General features: G+C 36.7%; 1 protein-coding gene across 1 annotated transcript in view; it reads right to left on the bottom strand.

Moving 5' to 3' along the window:
- LOC109830677 (putative inactive cysteine synthase 2) overlaps window positions 8,407-23,871 on the bottom strand; it is a 34,771-nt gene continuing 19,306 nt past the window's right edge. Inside the window, exon 10 of the mRNA XM_020398021.1 lies at window positions 8,407-8,998. Coding sequence (XP_020253610.1) covers window positions 8,909-8,998 — 90 coding nt within the window. The 3' untranslated portion in view covers window positions 8,407-8,908. The remainder of the gene's footprint in view (window positions 8,999-23,871) is intronic.

Here is a 23,871-nt window from a genome sequence, read left to right as displayed (position 1 = left end):
TTTTTTATTGCTTATTAGTTTAGATTTATTTCTATGCTTATAGTTAGATTTTATTTTCTTGTTAAATAGCCAAGAGGCTAGAACCCTCTTACCTTAGATTTATTTCATGCTTATAGATTAAATTTATTTCATGCTTATAGAGTAGATTTATTTTCTTGCATTTAATTCTTGCAATTTATTTTGTAGCTTAGATTTTGTAATTTATTTTGTAGTTAGATTTTAATTTCTTGTACTATTCACCTTGAGGTTAGAACCCTCTTGGGTTTAGTTTTTTTTTTGTTTATTTTTATTTTGTTTGATTCGCCTTTAGGCTAGAATCCTCTAGGGAATCACCATTTTCTAAAAAGTGGGTTCAATTTTAGATTACCCATATCTATAATTGAATCCACCATCTTTAATTTCTTACATTTTCTTTTATTCTTGAATTTTATTTTTCATTCGTGATTTTTTATTTGTTTCTCGATTTTTTTTCATTCTTCCTTCTTGCCTTGTTGATCACATTTATTTTTTACTCACATCCACTCTCAAAAACATTGATTTACACACTATCACGTTCACTCTCATTATCTCTCCACAATCACATTCACTCATCACTCCTATTTGTCATGCACACAACATAAGAACCGATTTTATATTTTCTCCTACAAAACACCTTCCTCGTGGATCGATATCTTTATACTATAACTTGACACGGTTGTGCACTTGCAATATTTTTGGTACATGTTTATACCGCATCAGATGCAGATGATTGATTGTTTTTTAGATTCGGTTGCAGCTGGTGGACATGATTTGGATACGGCCATTGGTTTACCTCAAATGGAGGTGTTTGATTTGTATCAGTTTGGGACCACTATCAGTTGCAGATTTGTTGGTGATATTAGGGAAGAGTTGCAGACTTTTCTATTTGTTTTAGAGCCTTTGGAGGCCGTTTGGTGAACTACGTGAAGGCTTGATTCCTTGGGCAAGAGGATACGTAGGCAGTCTTAATGATGCAGCCGATTTGGTGAGTAGATATCGACGTTTGGGTGAGTGTTCGCACTCCCGTTTGGGTCTCGACTTGTGTGGATGGAATCCGTTTTCACGAGTCTGTTGCCATGGCGTACTGGATGCAACAAGTGAGGCATTTGGTTTGGTCGGTGTCGGCTCAGTTTTGATAGAAACTTCACCGAGGTGGAGAATTAAAGAAACCGCGAAGAATTTCGAAGAAGAACAGGTTTTTGGGACACAGGGATCTATTTTGGAGTTACGCGGTCGACCGCGGGGCAAGGTCGGTCGACCGCGAACGTGCACAGGCTCATGTATGATTCTGGATTTGGCACGGTCGACCGCCGCGGTTGACCGCCAGACCCTGTAATGTATTTTTGGGCTCTGTCGTTTGTCGCGGTCGACCGTGGCTGTCGACCGCGTAGCGGGTCAGGCCCATGTTTGGTTTCCTGTTCTTATTGGGTTTTGGTGTTTGTTTAAATACCAATATACGTTTCTAGGGTTTCTAAGGAAAGAGTTTGGGATATTTGGAGCACAGAAAAGAGGTATTTTCTGAGCTATTTGTTAGGGTTTATTTGGAGAGATTAAGAGCTTTGTTGGTGAGATTAGTCTGTTCCTTCGAGTGATTTGTAATCTTAAGTTGTACTCTTCTTCTCTATTAGTGAAAACCTCATCCCCTTCTTGCCCCGTGGACGTAGGCAATTGCCGAACCACGTTACAATTAGTGTTTTGTTTGTGCATTGATATTGGTTGGTTTTGACCCTATTTGATCGGCGTTTGGTTTGATTCCTCGACACGGTTTTCAACAACGATTGGGGTGTGTTTTCCCCTAGCAATTGATATCAGAGCTCGGGCTACGCTTAGGCTATTTGGAGGAGTAAATCGATTTGGGAAGCTCGTCTAGGGTTTCAGTTGGTGAGAAAGGTAGGATCTTTTTGGTAAAGCTTCTTTCTTTTTTCAGTTTTGGATCTATTCTTCGTTTGTTTCCGCATTGGTTGTTGGTGTGTTGAGGATTATGGCCGAGAAAGAGGGAGTTGAGGGTGGTTCTTTAGGTGTGAAGACTGTCCAAAGTTTGAGTATCTACTCGATGAAGATTGACGTGGAGAAGTTCAATGGCACTAACAATTTTGGACTTTGGCGATGCGAAGTCTTGGATGCGCTCAATGCGCAGAATTTGAAAGATACGTTGGAACGACCCGAGAGAGATGATTCGTCGAACGGTTTTCAACAACGATTGGGTGTTTCCCTCAAACAATCAGTATTATAAGTACTATATATTATCTATATATATATATATTATAGTATATATATATTATATATATAGTATAATATATATAGTAGATTAATGGTATGCTTGTCAAGGAGGGGATTACTCATTGACGCCTCTAAAATCACATGATAGAGCGACATTGAGGAATGCATCCGCTCCGTTGAACTCTGCATTCTACATATTCTAAAACCATAAACACACAAGTTTGGTGTGAATCCCGTCATCGTTTTGAATCTCCATCGATGCATGTAGTGAAAGTATTATTCCATCAAAACCGTTAAAATTAGATAACGAGTGGATGAATGGGTCAAACGACGACGCGGATTACCCCAACTTGGTGTGTTGGGGTTTTAGAATATGTAGATCAAGTATTCAACGAGCCGCCGATCATCCATAATGTCGCTCAATATGTGATGATTTTAGAGGCGTCCAATGAGCAGGAAAATCCCCTCCTATGACAAGGCATATCCCATTAATCTATATATTTCATATATATATATTATATAATAATATATATATATAATATATATATATATATATCTATATATAAAAGCAACATTTACCCAAGCGAATTGAAACGCAAAACGCAACTTTTGGTGGGCGGGAATGAGGGAGCACGTTCGGAGGTCTGTGAGGGAATGTGAAATATATATGCATGTCAGCAACATAAAGGCGAAACTACCAAGCCAGCTGGCTCCTCCAACCACTTCCCCTACCGCGTGCAGAGTCTAGGGGTGGCAAACGGGTCGACCCGACCCGACCCATATAAAATTTAACCCGACCCGTATAAGTGTGACCCGACCCGACCCGTTTAATAAATGGGTCAATGTGATCCGACCCGTTTATTAAACGGGTTACCCAACTCGACCCATATAACCCAAATGACCTGTTTATCAAATACAAGACATATCCTAACACATATAACTAATAAAAAATTTTATACATGCACAAAAGAACACTTCTTGCAAGCCCTTTAGACAAAAACTATCACTACTTACAACATGGAGTTATTTCAAAGATATATTCAATATTTAAATGTACTTCAACGAATTGCAAATATCGACAAACAAAAATACATCGATGCAACTCTTTAGACACATAATAATCTAAACTAAGAACTAGCAACAAAGAATTTAACACAAGTAAATAAAGAGAATATACACAAGTTTCCAACAAAATAGTTAGGAACTTGATTGTCATTATCATAGTCCATCACTCTTCATTAGGGATGACATCAATCGTTCTCATCTAAACGCAGTTTGCTGCTGTAATATAAGCTCCTCATGCAAACCCAGAATACTGTAATCTTGCAGGCGCCTGAAGAAGACTGAACCAAGAGGCATTGCGAGATGCTGAAAAGGAAATTGACTATGTACACTTTCGCCTGCTTCCGCGTACAGAACCTTGTCCGAGTTCTCGTCATCCTTCAAGCTTCAAGTTTACAACAAAGCTTTAAGGCATTGCAAGCTCTTTAGATAGCCCGCATCCATTTAACTTTGACGCTTTTAGTCGATATCAAATCAAACAGAAGAACAGCGCGGGAAGCATAGGAAGCCTGCATAAAAGCATAGAAACCCTAGACAATAATGAAGTATTTATGAGCGGCGATATTGATGATCAGGCCGCTGCATAATCTATGATGATCAAGCCTGCATAACCAATTCAATCTGATGATCAGGCCGTCCCAATTCAATTTGAGTACCAGAACCGCCTGATGGTCTAGAACTTTGGTGTGGACCATCTGTTTCATAAAAGAAACCAGTAAGCCCAATACATGTCAAAAGGAAATTTAGTTCAATATAAAAAAATAGACGAGAAAGGTAATTTAAGCTTTTTTTTCCCTTCCTGATATTGATGCATAAGTTTAAAAAGTCAAGTTGCAACTGCAGGAAAATTGTAATCCAAAGCAAACACCTGCATTTGCTACAAGTCACAAGATCTTAAAACTGAACAAAACAGCTGCAAGAAGAAGTGCATGCACCTGACACTTGCATTGCGGTTGCAGTGAGTCAAACAACACTGTATACATCCTAACATGATTCCATACACTTTGACAAAATTTACAACCACATTATTATATATATATATATATATATATAATGAAGTATTTTCAGCAACCACTCAGAATTTATCAGAGCCAAATTATCCTTTCTTCATTGAAATAGGTAAGATTTAGCAGAACTATATGAACTTCAGGCAGAGATGATGATATCATAGAACTTCATTGCCAGTTTCAGAAACAGGTACAAATTGCGACCGCGAGGTCAACATGCTTATGTATTATTTGCTGATTTCAATAGCAGGTTCCTCTCTGAGAGTAGCGTATAGAGCCTTAATGATATTAAGGAGGAGCAGATAATTACCCTTTCTTGCAAAACAGAAAATTGACACCGGCAGGTTGTCATGCATTCCAAGAGGTACTGTTAATTGTAAATAAGAACATAATGCATATCTGGCATTGGTAAGCATAAAGGCGCCACTCCATTCAATGTCTAAAAGCCAAGTTAATTTCATAAAGGCGCCGGCATTGGTAAGCATAAAGGCGCCACTCCATTCAATGTCTAAAAGCCAAGTTAATTTCATAAAGGCGCCATAGATTATGTAGGGGGAAAATCACATATAAACTAAAGATTCAGAATGCATGTATACAAGGATAGCATAGCAGCGTAAGAATGAAGCATGACTAGTAAAAGTGTAGGACCGAAACCATTCAGATTGACCCTTTCACAATCCACTAAAACTTCTCTAATTTCCTTGAAATTGACAAGTAAAAGTGTCTAACAAATCCAGTTTAGACTGAAAACAGGCATGAAGGGGTTAGGAACTAAAATTAGGAGCTGCCTATGTTTATCATGTCCATATAACCTCTATGGGAGCCTGTCAAGTACAAGGTATATACATTTTTATGCAACCAAACTATAGGTATTATTAACACTTGGTTATGAACACTAAGAGCAGCCTACCCAACATAGCCTCTACCAATTATCACAAGTGTATAATATTGGTTATGAGAATGCTACCAATATCCCCTTGTTCCTCCAAACTATGTTCCAACTACATTAACTCTACAATCTAAAGAGCTATATTTACGCTACAATGTGGAAGTTGCAAGAAATTATACACATACAAGATATAAATAGAATCAGTAGAAAAGCCAGAAACGTAATTCGAATCTTTTGAGGCTTTGTACTAAGTTTTCTGAAAGTTTTATTAATTGATCATCTAGGTTGTACTTTGTTTCGAGATAAGTGTGAATAAGAGCGATGTAATTACTTAGACATTATGTGAATAACATTCAAAATGGATTGTTTCAATAGTAACAATTAGTTTTGATAATAACGCAAAGAGAGTGATGCAAAAACAAGGCAAAATCCAGTATACGTATTATTTCATTATGCTAAAATCCAGTATGCGGAACATTTGATTAAAAACATCCGGTTAATGGATACAATTTTTAAAAATATTATAGATTAAAAATTATCGGCACTATATAAATTAAATTAATTTTATATAATTTTAGTAATAAGTTGGGGTAGTCAAAATACATTCGTAACATTAATTGATAGATGTTTTAAATCCATAGAAATGATAAAACACTATAATATTATACCTTAGCATTAATTGATTTTAATTTAAAAACTTTAATCTTTGACGTTAATAATATATATAGGGTAAAAGAATACAAGGAATTACATATGGAGAAACTTTTAGAATATTTACTGATAACTTTAAAAGAATTGAGTTATTTCCTTTGCAAATGGGAAAGTGATAGAAATAAATCTAAAATTCAGAAAACGTCAATGAATCACTTGAATTGGCATTAACATAAGACATATCTATTAATGAAGCACTGAATGAGTTACATTAAAAAATAATTTAATAACTTTATCCTAATCAAAGAAAAAAATCTCCATGGAAGACATAAGAAAAATTAGTAAGTATTCATAAATTTCATACAGTGTTCTTCAAATTAAATATTAATATTATAATCTAAGAGAAATTGATAATGAATAATACAGGTATTTAGTTTAGATCTTTATGGAAAATGACAGGGATAGAGCAAAGATAATATTATTGAAATAACAGAAATTCTTATTGGATGCACATCAGAAGAATTCATTTTAGAGGAAAATAAAGAGATAGCTTCTAATTTATTTAAGTAATAAATTAGGAACACAAAGAATTTTATATATATGAAATTAATATTTATTCTCATTGAAATAGAAAAAAAATCAAAGTCTATATTTTGAGCAGTTTGTGTTGAACATCATAAGTACATTTGACTTCTTTGTAAAGTTAAATGAGATGATAAAAAATTAACGAGCCCAAGAAAGATAATAGCATAAAAAATACAAAATTGGCCTGATGTCATAATTGATGTAGATGATGAAGATAATACTCTAGAATTACCCGAGAAATGATAAATGATAAACCTGAAGAAGGATTGATCTTAACTCAATAAAAAATAAAATAGAAGAAATAAAAAACAATATTTTCTGAATATTTTATAGAATAGTTTAATTATTTTGAGTGAAATTAGGAATCTTTAGAAGGGAGTTTCATAAAAAATTTTCAGTACTTTTATATTCTTATGTGGATGTTTTTATCATATAAAAGTATATTAGAGTTAGAATTAATCTTTAATTTATATTTTTTTATGAAGTCTATCAATGATTAGGAATAAACTTCATATTCTCTTTTGCATCGTTTTAACATACTTTAAATCAATCATTTTGCCATATTGGTTTTAAACATTCACCTTCCTTGTATAACACTATTTTAATATTTTTTACTTTGCAATGCTATACTTTCTCAAATAAAGCTTAGTTTCATATCGGTCAAAAATAATATGAAAATTTAAATTATTTTTAAATTATATTTGTTTTTTGTCAATTCAAATATCAACATGAAAATTTAAATTGGGTGTATCTCATTTAAACAAACATAAAAAATAATTGGGATATAAGAGTTTAAAGAAAAAAATAAGCACAAACTGTCAAAAATACTTAATCATGGTATTAAATCACGTGCATATCTTCTCCTCTCTCTCTCTCTCTCTCTCTCTCTCTTCTCTCTTAATCTATTCCCCTATTTCTGTTCTCACATATATTCCCTTAGCTTCGTCAATGACAGGTCCCCGAACGCGGAGTGCTATTTTGATATTAGCCCTTCCAGTCTTTCATGGTTTCAAAGTAGTCCATCAAATCATTGGAAATTGATATTGCATCCACAAGTCATACAAATCTTCTGAAACTTGTCACCCAACTTAGCACCTGTTTGAATTTGGGTGAGTATTCCTCCACCTTCACTAGTCGGAGGGGTTACTTTTGATATCAGCTCTTCCGGTCTTTTTCATGTTTTCATATTAGTCCCCCCACATCATTGAAAATGATATTACATCCACAAATTATATAAATCTTCAGAAACTCATCCCACTAGTCAGCACCCATTTGAATTTGGGAAGATTGTTCCTCAACTTTAACTACTTGGGGCTGCGAAACTGAAGTTTTGCGCCCTTCTGAGACAAATCGAAACCATTCTAACTTACACTTTCTATACATCTTCACCTTAACCAGTTATAATAAAACTCAAATCCAAAGTAAGTTAAACATTTATCTTCCTCAATGATACTTTAATGGGGCATTTTGCTAATTAATCATTCATGATTAAGCACTAAGCTGACTATAGTTAACTAATGAGATGGATTCTTAGAAGAGGCACTAATTGCTAAAATAATTTACAAGTTGAGGGACCTAATATCAATGTCAATGGAGGGGACTAATCTCAAAATATGAAGGATGTGAGGGACTAATATTGAAATAAAACATTTTTTAGAAGTTTGGGGTATCAAAGTTTAATTTTGTTAAACGTTGGGGGTACTTTTATCCACACAAAAAAAAGTTGGACATCAAAGTTAAAAATGTAGTACACTTTGGGGTATTCAAGTGCAAATAACTGTTTAGGTTAGTTAACATTAAGGGGGGGCATTTTACTCCTTACATAATTATTTATGTTAAAAAATTAAAAGAAAAAAAAGAACACTCTAGGAGTATTTCATAACAGAGCTAAGGTATATAATGCGAAAAGCCCTTACTTTAATAATTATATATAACTACAATTTTGACAACTTGTTAGAACAAAAAGTCATGTTATAAGGCCTACTAATGTAAATACCAGGTCACATTGCTCCTGCTAAAAGCCCTTACTTCAATGAGGATGTCAGTTTCGTCCTCTATTTCACCAAAAATACCAGGTCACATTCAGAATAATGTAAATATATACAACAGTCACTATTTTCCTGCTAAAATTATGAAACATCTCCTCAAGATGAATCAAAATTTGGACATAAGCGATATTTAGATGCAATGAAAAGAGCTTCACTAATGAAACAAAATCTACACATTTCACACCCATTAGGCCGAACAAATCTGATCTTCGTTGCTCCTGCACCCACCAACTTGCCTATCTACTCAATAAAGCTAGCTTGTGTCAGAACTTAGGGTACTGGGTAACCCTTTTGGTCCAAGGTGCTAAAATTGTGAGAACGTAATATGCATTTCCTTAAGTTCAAGACGAGGGTTCAGCTGATGAACCATGTAACATCATATACTGCCCTCATGAGCTACAAAATTCCCTTTAGAAATTTTCAAGTCATCACCTCGTCCTCATTTTCTGGACTTCCTCGTGTATGGAATGGAAAAGAACTGTAGAGATGTATCTTTCACCAAAGCTTGGGAAAATAACCTGCAAACATATTTTCATATTAAGCCAAAAATTGCAAGAAGAATGGAAAAAACAAATTTTTTTTACCTGAAAAAGGAAGCCTTATGAAATATGAAGATCATGTCATATTAATGTCCCAAGGGGATTCCCAACCCAGATAGAGGAAGATTGCATAAGGTAGCTTACAGGAAACACAAATTTAGAATGGATACAGGTCTCAAATGAATCTTTACAGACTTGCAAATGAATCTCTATAAATAAGTCTTTATCGAGAACACATAGGATATCTTTGTTCCAAAGTAAACGGAGGAAGAGGAGAAAGTCCTCGTAAAAAGATTCACAAATAGATAATCAAACTATTGAATAAAGACTTTGCTTGGTAGATCATATTCTGCATGGACATTTCCTTTTAGCATATCCAAATTTTCTTTTTTTAGACACTAGGAAATACTACAGACGTAAGTTTTGCATCAAGCGTATTTATGCACCATTTACTTGCAACATCAATTTGTATAAAAGGCTCTAACTTGAGCATCCAAATTTACATCAACACTGGACATTGTTACATGTATCACAATGACAAAAATACAAGATAATTTTTTTTTTCCTTGTTTCAGTTATTTCTATGGTTTCTGCTACATACATTTGACATGGTATCAGCTGTGTGGTCTTTTCCCCAGCTTTATCTGGTCATGTTGGAGCATTATAAGAACATGGCTTTGAGAACCGCCTATCGCTAAAAAATTTACGAAATCCGTTCTCGGCTTCTTCCATCTTATATAAGTTTCTATAAATAGCAACTAAAAGCTCAGGAATCACTTGCATGCATTCCAATTTGCTACCTCACGCCTAACTGCATGAGTCTATTGAATTTTTTTTTAATTTCTAAGACTTGCGATTTTCAAAAGTTTCAGCCTGATCATTGCTGTCCCTTTCTTGCAACTTTTGGAGAATTTTTTTGGCTTTAAAAATATTTTACACTACTTACTGGTGGTTTAATTGAGTGTGCACTACATTTCTGTAATTTAAATTTGGTGTATTTTAATCCAGGATATATACTTTTTATCTTATAACTTTATTATTTGCTGTTTCAATCAGTTGACTATCATTATTTCCTCATGTCACTCATAACATTATACAGGTTCTTCAGCCTTTTGGTGTTTATTTTTAACCCCAGATAACCTACTTAAAATTTCCCAGAAAAGAAAAAACAAAGGAAAAACCATGCACTTTGGGGTGTCTCACATAAACCCTCTTAACTTTGAAGTTTTCTCGCGACATTACCCATTAATGGGGAAATGATGAAATTTTCCCTTTTGAAAAGGGTCACTTTTAATAAGTTGAGAGACATTTTCATGGGGCTTGTGTACAACACCCCCTTCCCCCTAGCCAAGCCCCACCCCACCCCCCCTGTTTCATGGGGCTTGTGTACAACACCCCCTTCCCCCTAGCCAAGCCCCACCCCCCCCCCCCTGTCCCAACCAAAAAAAAAAAACCTAACACAAAAAAAATAGGCTCAGAGGGGCCAAGTAAACATATTTATTTTTGCAGACTCTTTAGTTTTCTGTCTATTCTAGAGTCGTATTATGTGGGATTAGTGACTAAGCTACCTGATCTCTACTTTTCCAACAGATTTAATCATCCTGAAAATCAAGAGCAATATGCACGTGTACAAATTGGGATGTGATCCTAGTGCCACTTGAATTCATTTACACAATCAAGGATCTGGAGTATCAGCAAGCCTATGACAATAATAAGCTCAGAAACTCAACCAGAGGCAAACAAATTTTTGGAAATTGATATAGAAACATTCAACAGGTTCCTCAAGATCCATATTTAGTCATCAAGCATGTTGATGTTCAACATTTTGTGCAGGATTTCATATTAATTATTATACATGCTAATGTTGGACTTTTAGATAGTCCAACATAGCGCAAGGGAACTCAAGAGACATACAGATTATCACATCAAGATGGTAAGTTCCGCTCAACAATTAATACATATATTATATATTTATGTAAACGATCTCAACTTGGCTAGGAAAAGTGATAATACTATAGTTAATGGGGTAAAGAGATCTAGAGGTAGGCCTAAAAGGACTTAGTGAGAAGCAATTAAGGCATGTTTGCTTTTTATTCATGGATTAGGGGTATTCTAACCTTCAAACTATAATCCTGATTTTATAATCCTAGGACTATTTTAATCTAGTCTAATGTTTGTTTCTATATTGACTAACATTCAGACTAACTTAAAATATTCAAGACTATTGTTACTTTCAAAAAAAGTAGACCATTGGGACTAATATTATAAGTTTATAACCAACTTAACAATTTTGTCCTCCACTCAGCTAATATTGTTTTAATGTGTCTTTAAGTAAAAATAAAAATAAAAAAATAAAAATAAAAAAATAAAAATAAAAAATAAAAAATAAAATTAAACTATAGACATATGATCAAAACTAGAAAATAGACATACTTCTCTATGCCTGTCAAAGGCAATAAACAAACTTCTACATTTAGCAAAACACAACCATTGAAAACTAGAAAATTCCAGCTAAACATGGGATTCTCTCAATAAAATATTAAATAGTACATGAATATTAAAAAAAATTCATACATCAAGTGAAGGATAAAAAGATAGTATTAAAATGGTGATGAGCTTTTCGCCACCTAAATTGAGAAATGGCGGAGAGACATTTTTTAGCTACCATCATTTGATTTGATGGGTGTTTGAGGGTAGTCCTTATTATAAGTTACATTTTTCTATTCGTTGCATAAATTTGTGCTGACACTTATTAAAATGTTGAACGTCTACATGAATTGAGAGGTGAAAAATTCACTAATTTGGTAAGACTTTCCATGTCCAACATTATAACCCTTTCGACAAACTGCTATTGAGATGCTTCTTTTGGAATTGCCAAGTTCTCTGTTGCTCATCTCCAAAATTCACATAAAACAACATGTCAACGTATGCAATTTCATCATGAAGATTAAGCACGATGGGGATATTAGCATCAGCAATGTAGGTTGTCATGCCTAGTTCAAGTTAATCAAGCAAACTTTATTGTATTTAAGTATTCCTAAAGTTTAATCACTTGTTCATTTTTTGATGCTTGCGAGTAAAGCAAATTTTTTTTCAGAACAAAGAATGCATTAATCCATTTTTTCTGCTCGCCGAGAAGAAAGCCGCAGGAAAAAGATATACCGGAAACAAGAAGCTTGATGAAACTAAACGAGAATGTAAGGATAATTTTGTCTCAAAAATGTAGTCCCTCTTGTTAAATAATACCAGATTTTAAATGTAGGGGTCTGGTAAGTTCAACATAGTCCCGTTGCTAGGGATTATTCCGCTTGTTAGGGATTACTTAGTCCCTCTTTGAAAGTAGTCCAAACCAGATAACAAAACAAACAGGGGATAAAATGGTGGGTCCGGACTATATTAAAATAGTAGCTGAACTATAGTAGCCTTAAGCAAATAACTAGTTTTGTGCATCTCATAACAATATTATTTGCAAATAGAATTTGTGTTTGTGGGATTTCGGTAAATTTTATAAAATTCTTTTTTTTTGTCAATCTCTTAGCCAACTTGGGAGTTGGTGGCTTTCTCCCGTTGGAAACGAGTGTGAGCAAGAGGGTCGTGTCTCCTTCTTGTCTTCTAAAAGACATTTTCATACTTTAATCTCAAGATATCTCTCTTCCAATTTTACCTCCTTATCTCATTTGAATTTCTCTACAGGCTGAGAAAAAAAATTAAAATTAAATTAGTGAGATATAGCAAGAAAGAGAAGGGGAAGAAGAAGTATATAGTCAAAATCTCATGCATATCAAGGTATAACTTCTCTCTCAATATTTGGCTTAGTTTGAAATCTCAGTTGTTAGGAAAAGTTATATAGGATCTTTACATGGTTTGTGAATTGATTTTGGTATTATTAAATGTCTGTGATTAAAGGGAAAAAATCTTGGCAAGGATCTCGCCGCCGGATGCCCCTTGCCGGCGGTGGGTTACCACCACCATAAGATCACCTCTGATATGCGCGAAAGGGGCAAATGTCCGGTTTCTGGGAGATAATGGAAAAAAAAAAGGAAAGAAATGAATGTAAAAGAAAAAGAAAGAAGAAGAGGAGTCGGTACAGATAAAGAAAAAAGAGATGTTAAATAGAGGAAAATTTTTCCTTAAGGCCCTTGGATCACAAGAGTTTTATTAAGAACCCAATGTTACAGAAAGCGCTAGGCAAACTAAGCGTTTGAGCCAGCACCTAGTACCTAGAGCCTAAGCGTACACCTAGCTGGTGCCTAGGCGTTTAGCTTTTTAAATTATTTAATTATAGTAATTGATAAAAACATGTATTAAATTCATATAAATTTATAAAAAAGATATCAATCTTAGATCCATAATAAGTCATGCATACTTAAATACTAAATAGCTAAATAATAACTAACAAGGTTATAGAGAGCGTTAGGAGGCCTAGGCATTGGACCTGATACCTAGAGCATATGAGGTTTCCTTTTTTAATATTTTAATTATAATAATTGATAGTAGATATCAATGTTATAGAAAGGTTAGGCGTCGGACTAGTGTCTTGGCGGATTTCTTCCTTCATTTAAGTGGTGGTCGATAAGGTTTTGCTGAACGTCGAAAGAGGTAGTGAGGTGTTCATATTTGGAGGTTAAAGAAGTTTAAAGAAGGTTGGAGCACGTAGAGGCTGCAACATAAAAAATCACAATCAAAGCTTAAATGTTACAGTACACGTAAGCAGATAATGCTCCCCTAAACACTCACAAAACTTAGGTGGGCAGCCTAGGTACTACCCAGGTGCTAGTTAGATAGTCTAGGTACTGTCTAGGTTTAGACGCACGCCTAGGTAGACTGAACGAAGGCTTTTTAAAATAGTGGAAGAACCCAATATAAAATAGAAAGATGTTGATTTTTTGAATTGGATAGTCGTTTAACAACCTAAAGTTCATTGAATTATGAACATGACTTGGAAGTTAGGATCATAAATAGGTGGAGAAATTTTTTTTATAGACTCATGTTACTTACACTACTTACAACCAGATCCAACTCAGCAATGTAAGACAATGTTAGACTTGGAATATTATCTGTAGCCCCCTTTCATTGCCACAATTTGTTAATTGTGTTAAAATTTTTTGTAAAGTGCTATAAAAATTATGATAAAATTTCTAAAATTAGCAATATGCTAGGTGAACCCTTTTTATGGGTCTTAAATATTAATTAACCCTATTTGGACCTAGATTATGGAGTAAATAGTAGAATCTTATATTTATTAAGTTATTAAATGTTTGCGTTGAAAGTTGGTTTATTCATTGCTGAATCCATTACAATTATTTATCAATTACAGATTCAAGATAGTGTCTCTTTATAAGATCTCTCGTTACAACGAAAATAAAACGAAAATCACAACTCTCTTCAAACACACGCAGAGGACGTTTATTGCCCGTTGCTTGCGTAGGATCTTTGCCTATGTCGGGAACATGTTAGTCCGTGGACCGCCGCGTATTAGATCCGGTTGACAGAATAAAAAATTAATGCTCTTGCTTCACAAAGAAAACAATCGCACAATTGATAATCTCGACCAAGCGAGATTACAACTCTTCTCGATATCAAAACCAAGTTTGATTTGAAGGAAATGGGGATATGCCTTAGATCCCTCGAACTCTCCTTCTTTATGCTGAAGAACTTCGCCAAGATCTACTAGTCTCTCTGAAATTCGTACTCCACTCTTCAATTTGACAGCACATTGCCTCCGATTTTAGATCCTCTGCGTATAGGACCCTAGGCTTATATTTATAGGCTTCGGTTGTAGCGTTTTAGGATAGAAATTAATGATTTGATCTTATCATCAGTTAAAAACCGCTTAACCATGTTTAGGATTAGTATAAAAGTAGTTAGGAGGCTCTGAAACGAACAAAATCCTGAGAAAACCCACCAAAAAACGCGTTTTGGGCACTTTCAGGCGCGAGCCGGCTCGACCTTGGCCGAGCCACTGGCCTTGGCCGAGTCGTTTTCGACGCGACTCGGCCGCCAGGGGCTTTTTCGGTTTGTTCATGTTCCATTGTTACGCGTATTTCGTCGTTTCGCTGACTTGTATGCTTCACCGATTCACTTCATGTATTTCGTTAACTTGGAGGCGACTGACGAGTGTGCGGGCCACTTAGAGGTGGCTAATGAACACACGGGCCACTTGGAGTCGTTGTGATCTGAAATTCCGGCTTCCTTGGATGCTGGAGGAGCATTTCAAGGGGAAGCTTCAGCAACAATTAGGCAAGAGTCACCCCGAACCTTCTTTGATGTCAATATCTTCCTATACTGGCGGCACGAGAAAGATCTTGATGAGGAGAGGTATTCCTCAAACTTGGCCTGATCGAACTCGTACTCGACCTCTTCTTTAACCGGGATCTTGATCCTTGATTGCGATACGATAGCCTCAGCAGAGAGGCCGTTGGCTCCCACTATGGTCGCCAGCGTGTTTGTATCGAAAGTTGGTTTATTCATTGCTGAATCTATTACAATTATTTATCAATTACAGATTCAAGATAGTGTATCTCTTTATAAGATCTCTCGTTACAACGAAAATAAAACAAAAATCACAACTCTCTTCAAACACACTCATAGGACGCTTATTACCCGTTGCTTGCGTGGGATCTTTACCTGTACCAGGAACATGTTAGTCCGTGGACCGCCGCGTATTAGATCCGGTTGATAGAATAAAAAATTAATGCTCTTGCTTCACAAAGAAAACAATCGCAGAATTGATAATCTCTACCAAGCGAGATTACGACTCTTCTCGAGATCAAAACCAAGTTTAATCCGGAGGAAAGGGGGATATGCCTCAGATCTCTCGAACTCTCATTCTTTATGCTGAAAAACTTCGCCAAGATCTGCTAGCCTCTCTGAAATTTGTGCTCCACTCTTCAATTTGACAGCACCTCACCTCTGATTTTAGATCCTCTGCGTATAGGGCCTTAGGTTTATATTTATAGGTTTCGGTTGTAGCGTTTTAGGATAGAAATTGATGATTTGTCCTTATCCTAAGTTAACAACCGCTTAACCATGTTTAGGGTTAGTATAAAAGCAGTTATGAGGCTCTAAAACGAACAGATCCTGAGAAAACCCGCCAAAAAACGTGTTTTGGGCACTTCCGGGCACGAGCCGCCAAATGGTGGCTCAGCCTTGTGCAAGCCACCAAATGGTGGCTCGGCATTGGCCGAGCTACTGGCTTTGGCCTATTCGTTTTCGATGTGACTCGACCGTCAAGGGCTTTTCCGGTTTGTTCATGTTCCGCCGTTACGCGTATTTCATCGTTTCGCTGACTTGTACGTTTCACCAATTCTCTTAATGTGTTTCGTTAACTTAGAGGCGGCTGACGAGTGCGCGGGCCACTTAGAGGTGACTGATGAACGCGAAGGCAACTTGGAGGTGACCGGTGAGCGCGCGGGCCACTTGGAGCTGACCGGTGAACGCGCTGGTCACTTGCTTTGTTGTTCCAGTAGTTTGTTGCTATGTCACCAACGGTTCGCCGATTCGTTTCATGCGCTTGTCGACGTCAGATAATCCTCTTTGACTCGGATAATGACGTTCATCGTCTTCTCTCCATCTTGAACTGCGTACAGGAACCTATAAGTAATTTTTAACGCCTACATTAACCTTATAATTTTATACTATAGGATCTGGTTAATATCAAAGGGGATCAAATTTTGAGACATTCATATCCGCTAGAGGAGAGTTCATTTCTCACTAGTATTTTATAGTATAAATTGCATGAGTATTATATATCTGAATGATCTTATGCTCGAAAAAATAACTATTCTATCATTTATCATACATATTAATTTGAGCTTTTCTGTTGTGACCTAACCAATAGTATGATTTTGATACCAATGAAATATTAAAAGTAAATTTGATTTCATATAAAATATGATACATTATTTTGGTTCTCATGTGATCTCAAATAATTGTGAATATTGCTTTATTTGAAAGCTATTGAAGAAAAGAAGTATTTGAATGTGTTTCAATAGTTAACGAATTCAAGGATTTTTCGTGACTTGGTATCTAATACAAATAGATATAGTGAATTCCATAAACTGTTTTAACTGAGATGATGAGTTTTATGCTCGTCCACTTAATTCGAAAGTGTTTAACAATTCTTATAAGTGATATGTTTCTGATTTGACAAGTGATTCTCGATAATTTTAAAAAATTCTGAAAGTCTATTACATAGTGTTTTGTCTGTGCCTGCTATATGGTAAATACACCTTTATTTGGCCCTTATGTATTTGGTTTTCTGAAATCTATTTTGGCCCTTTTGGACAATTCTTATCTTGCCAACAACTTATGGCAGGGTTAGATGCATTCTATTCCTGGAAATTATCTATTCTATGATGCGTTTTACGCATTTTCATACTACTGGGCTTCAATATTCATAGCCTTAGTGTGACCTATGAGGTGATTATTACAATTACGTGAACAATTCATCGAGAACTTGAAGTGTTGACTTTTGATTGTGAATTTGACAAAATGGTAATCTTTGATTTTGCAAAAGCTTCATAGTTCATTTTCTTTCTCATTATTTATCTTGATTGCAAAAGTCTGATTCAAGAATCTATTACAGTGTATTCAGTTTGCATATAAGAAAGAGTTTTAAATTATTGCATTCTTTCCTAAAAATACCAATAATATATTTCGGAGAATTACTATCTTATTAGATATATAGGAAATCTAGTGGGAAATGTGAATTACAAATAATAAGTGCTAAAGTGTTATATGAAAGTAATATAGAGGAATCACTTCGAGAACTATCTAGAAGTCTTCAAGAGTTGAGATGTCTTAAGTCTCAATGAAGAAACTTTTTAATAGGAGAGGAGAGTGTACTAGCCCCTAAGCAAATAACTAGTTTTGTGTATCTCATAACAATATTATTTGCAAATAGAATTTATGTTTGGGGGTTTTTGGTAAATTTTACAAAACTCTCTTTAGTTGTTGTCAATCTCTCAGCCAACTTGTGAGTTGGTGGCTTTCTGCCTTTGAAAACGAGAAAGAACAAGAGGGATGTGTCTTCCTCTTGCCTCCGAATAAAAGAAATTTTCATGCTTTTCATCCTAAGATATCCCTCTTCCAATTTGACCTCCTCTCATTTGAATTTATCTACTAGCTAACAAATAAAAATTAAAATTAAATTAGTGAGATAGAGCAAGAAATAGAAGGGGAAGAAGAAATAGCTAGTCAAAATCTCATCACATACCAGGTGTTAGAATTAATATTTGGGTTATCGGGTCAGGGGCTATTAACTCATTAGCCTATTACCCATACGTAACCCTATATAAACTCATGTTGATGAATGGAATAGAAACTCTCTGATTTTTTCACTTCAACATGGTATCAAAGAAACCCTAACTTTCTTCAACCGGCACCTCTCCACAAAAAAAAAGTTTACTGCACCTACCATCGACGAAGCCGCACGCCCGCCGAAGCCGGACGAAGCCGCCCTACCTCCTAACGAGAAGCCCGGACCGAAGCACGCTGACGCCGACGTAATCGTCTCCGGGACGAAGACGTCAGATCTAGATCTCAGGCATCTCTCCACAACGAGCCTGACTAAGCCGCGCTACTCTGACAAAGCCCGACGAAGCCTCTGACACGGACGAAGTCGCTGACACGGACGAAGCCGCCTCCGCCGGATGAAGTCCAGATCCAGATCTCACTCGTTGCCGCCGTCGTCCTTCTCTGAGATCGTCGTTGCCGTCCTCCTCTGAGATCACCCTTGTCGTCGTCGTCGTTCCTGTGAAGTTTTGCTGCTGGTTGTATTTTTTTCTTTTTTCTTTTTCTTTTCTGTTTGAGTTAGGCACCTTTGTTAAGCCTGGTTGCTGGACATTGTAAGGAGAGGAGTGTTTGGTTCTTTTACTTAATGGGGGTGTAAGAGCTACAAAAAAATCTCTTGAATGAGATCTCTAACCTTCGGGTTTATGAATTCTAACCCTTCGGGTTCTTACATACTAACCTTCGGGTTTTCTCTTCTAACCTCCGGGTTCTAACCCGGGTTCTAACCATCGGGTTCTATTCTAATCTTTGGGTTTCTTTTTAAACCTTCGGGTTTTATACAAGGGGATTGTGATCCTTCTGCTTTTGTACTATCATGTTCTGTAACAGTGACAAGATCTGACATTTCTTCTGCTGCTATTACCACTACCCTTACTACTGCTAAGATCTCTGCCTCCAAAGTTGTATTGGGAACCACGGTGAAGTTAAATGGTACCGACTATCTACTTTGGGCACAAGCCTTCCGCATCTTCATTGGTGCTCAAAAACAATTTGGCTTATCTTTTGGTCCCACCTCCTTCATCTACAGATCATATGTATCCCGCATGGATCTCTGCTGACTGTTGTGTGATGACTTGGCTCCTTAACAACATGGAAGCCCAGATCAGTAGCAGTGTCATGTTCTTAAACACTGCTAAGGAGATGTAGGATAATTTAAAAATTATGTACGGGAATGAGAAAAATGCATCCCGTGTATTCGAGTTATATGAACGTATTTTTTCTCTTCAACAGGGCGATCACTCTGTACCCGAATACTTTGGTGCGTTGAAAAGTCTGATCGGTGAATTAGAAATGCATCAGCCTGTCGTTACGGATGTCGCAACACTGTTGGGATATCGTAGGGACCTTGTCGTCTCCAAGTTCTTGTCAGGTCTGAGTCTTAATTGCAGTCTCAAATACGGGGCCAAATACTCGGGGGAGATACTATCCCGTCCTTAACTACTATATTCTCCAGAGTTATGCAGGTAACTACTAGATTGACTATTGTGTCTTCCACACCGTCCGCTCCATCACTTGATCAATCTGCTATGTTCTCTGGACGTGGCAGAAGTCGTAGTCGTGGTTGTGGTCGAGGACGTGGCCGCGACACAAGGGGAGGACGTGGCACCTTTGGGAGACAGGTTGACTCAGATAAGACTCTGCGTCAGTACAGACATTGTGGAAGGACTAATCATATCTCTGAGAAGTATTAGGAGAAATTTGGTCGCCCTGCATGGGCCCAAACTGCTGATATTACACCTCCCTCTGTTGACTCCTATGATGCACGGATACGGATACGGGACACAGATACGACATGGACACGGATACGGGATACGGTAAAACCTAAAAAAATAGGATACGGGGATACGGCAAGGAATTTTTTTAAATTATTATTATATATAGAAAAATTTATAAAATTCAAACTTTCATACTAGTATATTGCATCACTAATAACTATATTACTAAATTAAATTTTCCTTCTTTACAGGTTAGGTAACAAATGGCGAATCAAGTTTCAACTTTCAAGTTAACTAGTAGCACTACACCTAGCTCAAATAGCAAGAATCAATACTCGCAGTCACAGTCTCGCACATGAAATCAAATAGTAGCACATTTTCAATAATTATGACTGATATGTATTAATAAGAAACAAGCAATTAGTCCTTAAATCTCTCTTTGTAAGTTAGTTAACATTTCAACAATCATATTATTAATTAAAAACCAGTCAAGCATTCAATTATTCAAACATATATATAAGTTGTCATTTCTCACTTCTAAACTCTAATAAAAAGTAACTGAATATTTTATAAGAAATTAAGGCACCAGTGTATTAACTATTAAGGATGGTTAAAAAGTAGTCTTCTAACAAGTTGGTATAAGAAATTAAGGCACCAGTGTATTAACTATTAAGGATGGTTAAAAAGTAGTCTTCTAACAAGTTGGACAGAGGCATGCACTAGTGAAGTTAGAAAAGATAGCTGGTAAAGTCATTATTGTCTTGCGGAATATGAGCCTACAGTATTGAAGTTTAAAATATAGCCGTAGAAATAAGTGATGTACCTAGGAAGATGAGTACTAGTCAAAATCTGCATTATTAAATTAGAGCAATAGCTGTAAGAATATTTAATAACCCTAAAAATGAATTAGTATCACAGTAAAGTATTAATAGCCTAAAAATATGGGCTACTAAGCCGTAAAAGTATTTAGTAACCCTAGAAAAACGAGTTAGTCAAGAGACTATTCAAAGAGAGAGAAATAAGACGAGCGACGGGTGGAGCACGAGATCTAATCTCGGCGAGGGCGAGGAAGGCGAGGACAAGCACGGGATCCGATAGAAGAGATCGATGGATGAAGACGAGTGAGAGAGCGGCGGGACTGAGGTAAGTGAACATTAGGGTTTAGTTTTGGCCTTTTGGGTTTGGGTTTCGGGTTGTCTTTGGCGTTTTTTTTTTGTTCCGCGAATCTAAGCCGTGTCCAGCCGTCCTTGATCGTGTCCCCCCTTGGTTTGACCGTTGACCCGTGTCGGACACGGATTGACCGTGTCCGACACGTGTCTTGCACGTGTCGTGCACGAATCCGTGTCTGATTCGTGTCAGACACGGATTCGTGGCCTCCGGGGGAGTATCCGTGCTTCATAGGTTGACTCTCCGACAACTACTTCTGCCCCCTCCACTATTCAGATTTCGCAAGCCGAGTATAACCGGTTGCGTCAACTTGAGTCCTCTCAGAATAGTCATTCTGCTACTCATGCATCCTCTTTAAGTATAGATGCCTACATTGTCTCTCCTCATAGGCCATAGGTATTAGATTTTGGTGCCTCTTCTCATATGATAGGTATAAATGATCATTTTGTTTCTTTAAAACTTTCTGACAAGTTTCCATCGGTTCGCATTGCTGATGGTACATACTCCCTAGTTCTTGCTGATGGAGTAGTCCATGCTACTTCATCACTGATCCTTACTGATGTCTTATATCTTCCAAAATTTCCTGTCAGTTTGTTGTCCATCAGTCAATTCACCAAACACAACTGTAAAGTAACATTATTTCCTTCTTATTGTGTTTTTCAGGACCTGACAACTGGGATGAAGATTGGTTCGGGGCATGAGAGAGGAGGCATGTACTATTTGGATGATAATATGCCCACTACTGGTCTTGTTGCAGAAAAATCTGATCATCCTTTACTATGGCATCAACGCTTTGGTCATCCCTCATTATCAAAGCTTAGATCTATCATTTCTATCCAATCGTCTGCTTCTTCTTTAGGTTGTGAGTCTTGTGAAATGGGTAAGCACCATCATGCTACCTATCCGAGTCGTGTTGATAAACGCAGTAGTTCTGCGTTTGAGTTAGTTCATTCTGATGTTTGGGGTTCTTGTCGTATACCTTCCGTTAAGGGTTACAGGTATTTTCTTGTCTTTATTGATGATTTCTCTCACATGACTTGGCTATATCTACTAAAAGAGAGATCTGAGGTTTCGACTTTTTTTGAAATCTTTTACAACAAAATCAAAATTCAATTTTCTACCTCTATTCGTATCCTTCGTACCGATAATGCGTTGGAATACATAAAAATGACATCTCTCGCTTTTGTGCGAATATTAGTATTATCCATCAAACTTCATGTTCTCACACTTCACAACAAAATAAAATTGTTGAGAAGAAGCATAAACACATTTTAGATGTTACTCGAACCCTGATGATACATATGAATGTTCCAAAATATTTGTGGTTTGATGTTGTTCTCAGTGCATGTTTCCTGATCAATAGGATGCCCTCTCCTATTCTTAATGGTAAAATACCATTCACCTGCATTTATCTTGACAAAAAACCTTTTCATGTGGTTCCTCGTGTTTTTGGCTGTACTTGTTTTGTTCAGGATTTGTCTCCAGGACTAGATAAATTGTCTCCACGGTCTATTAAGTGTGTCTTTGTGGGCTACTCGCGAACTCAAAAAGGTTATCGGTGTTATAACACATCCACTAGGAGATATTTTGTGTTTGCAGATGTAACCTTTTTTAAGTCGGTTCCATACTTCTCCTTGACTGGTTCACCCTCAACTGTCAATCCGTCTGTGCCTCTTCCGTCTATTGTTCCTACTACTGTTCCATTACCTACTTCCGTTACTTCTGCTGATGGGTCTTCTCCAGGACTACAAAATGCCTCCACTGTGCCATCTGCACTACTACCACTACTGACGTATTATCGTCATCCAAAAGTTCCTGACCCTCTCTCTGCTCCAGCCGAACAATCATCTCCCGTTACAGGCCCGTCTCCTAATATTTATATTTTCTCTGATCTGGATATTCCAATTGCTCATCGGAAAGGTAAACGATCTTGTACTAATTATCCTATATCTGATTTCGTTTCTCATTACTGTCTTACTCCCTCTTCTCGTCAGTTTGCTTTGTCCTTGTTCTTTATATCTCTACCCAGGTCATATGAGGAGGTCGTGTTAATTCCTGTTTAGAAACAGGCCATGGATGAGGAGATGGATGTCCTTGTTTCTAGAAGGACTTGGGATCTTGTATCTAATCCAACGAGCGCTACTGTCGTTGGTTGTCAGGGGTTTACACCTTAAAGTATCGCACGAATGGTTCGATTGATCGTTATAAAACTCGTCTTGTTGTGAAGGGATATACTTAAACATATGGGGTCGACTATCTTGAGACATTCTCTCCCGTAGCCCGTCTTAATTCCATTCGCCTGCTTTTTTCTATGACTGTTAATCTGGACTGGACAATGTTTCAGCTGGATGTTAAAAATATCTTTCTGTATGGTGACTTACAGGAGAATGTCTATATAGAGCAACCTCCAGGGTATGTTGCTCAGGGGGATAATACTGTCTGCAAGCTTAAAAAGGTGATTTATGATCTCAAACAGAGTCAACGGGTATGGTTTGAGAAATTTAGTACTGCTATATCTGGTGTTAGTTTCAAACGATGTCAATCTGATCACTCCATATTTATTCGGCGCACTACAACTGGTCTGGTGATTCTGACAGTATATGTTGATGACATCTTGCTAACTGGGAGTGACCTTGCTGTCTTAGCTGAGACTAAAGAGTACCTTTCACGTCACTT

The sequence above is a fragment of the Asparagus officinalis genome, chromosome 2 (genome assembly GCF_001876935.1).
Source record: "Asparagus officinalis chromosome 2, Aspof.V1, whole genome shotgun sequence".
In the NCBI taxonomy this organism is placed as follows: Eukaryota; Viridiplantae; Streptophyta; class Magnoliopsida; order Asparagales; family Asparagaceae; genus Asparagus; species Asparagus officinalis.
This window is presented reverse-complemented; position numbering and strand designations above follow the sequence as displayed.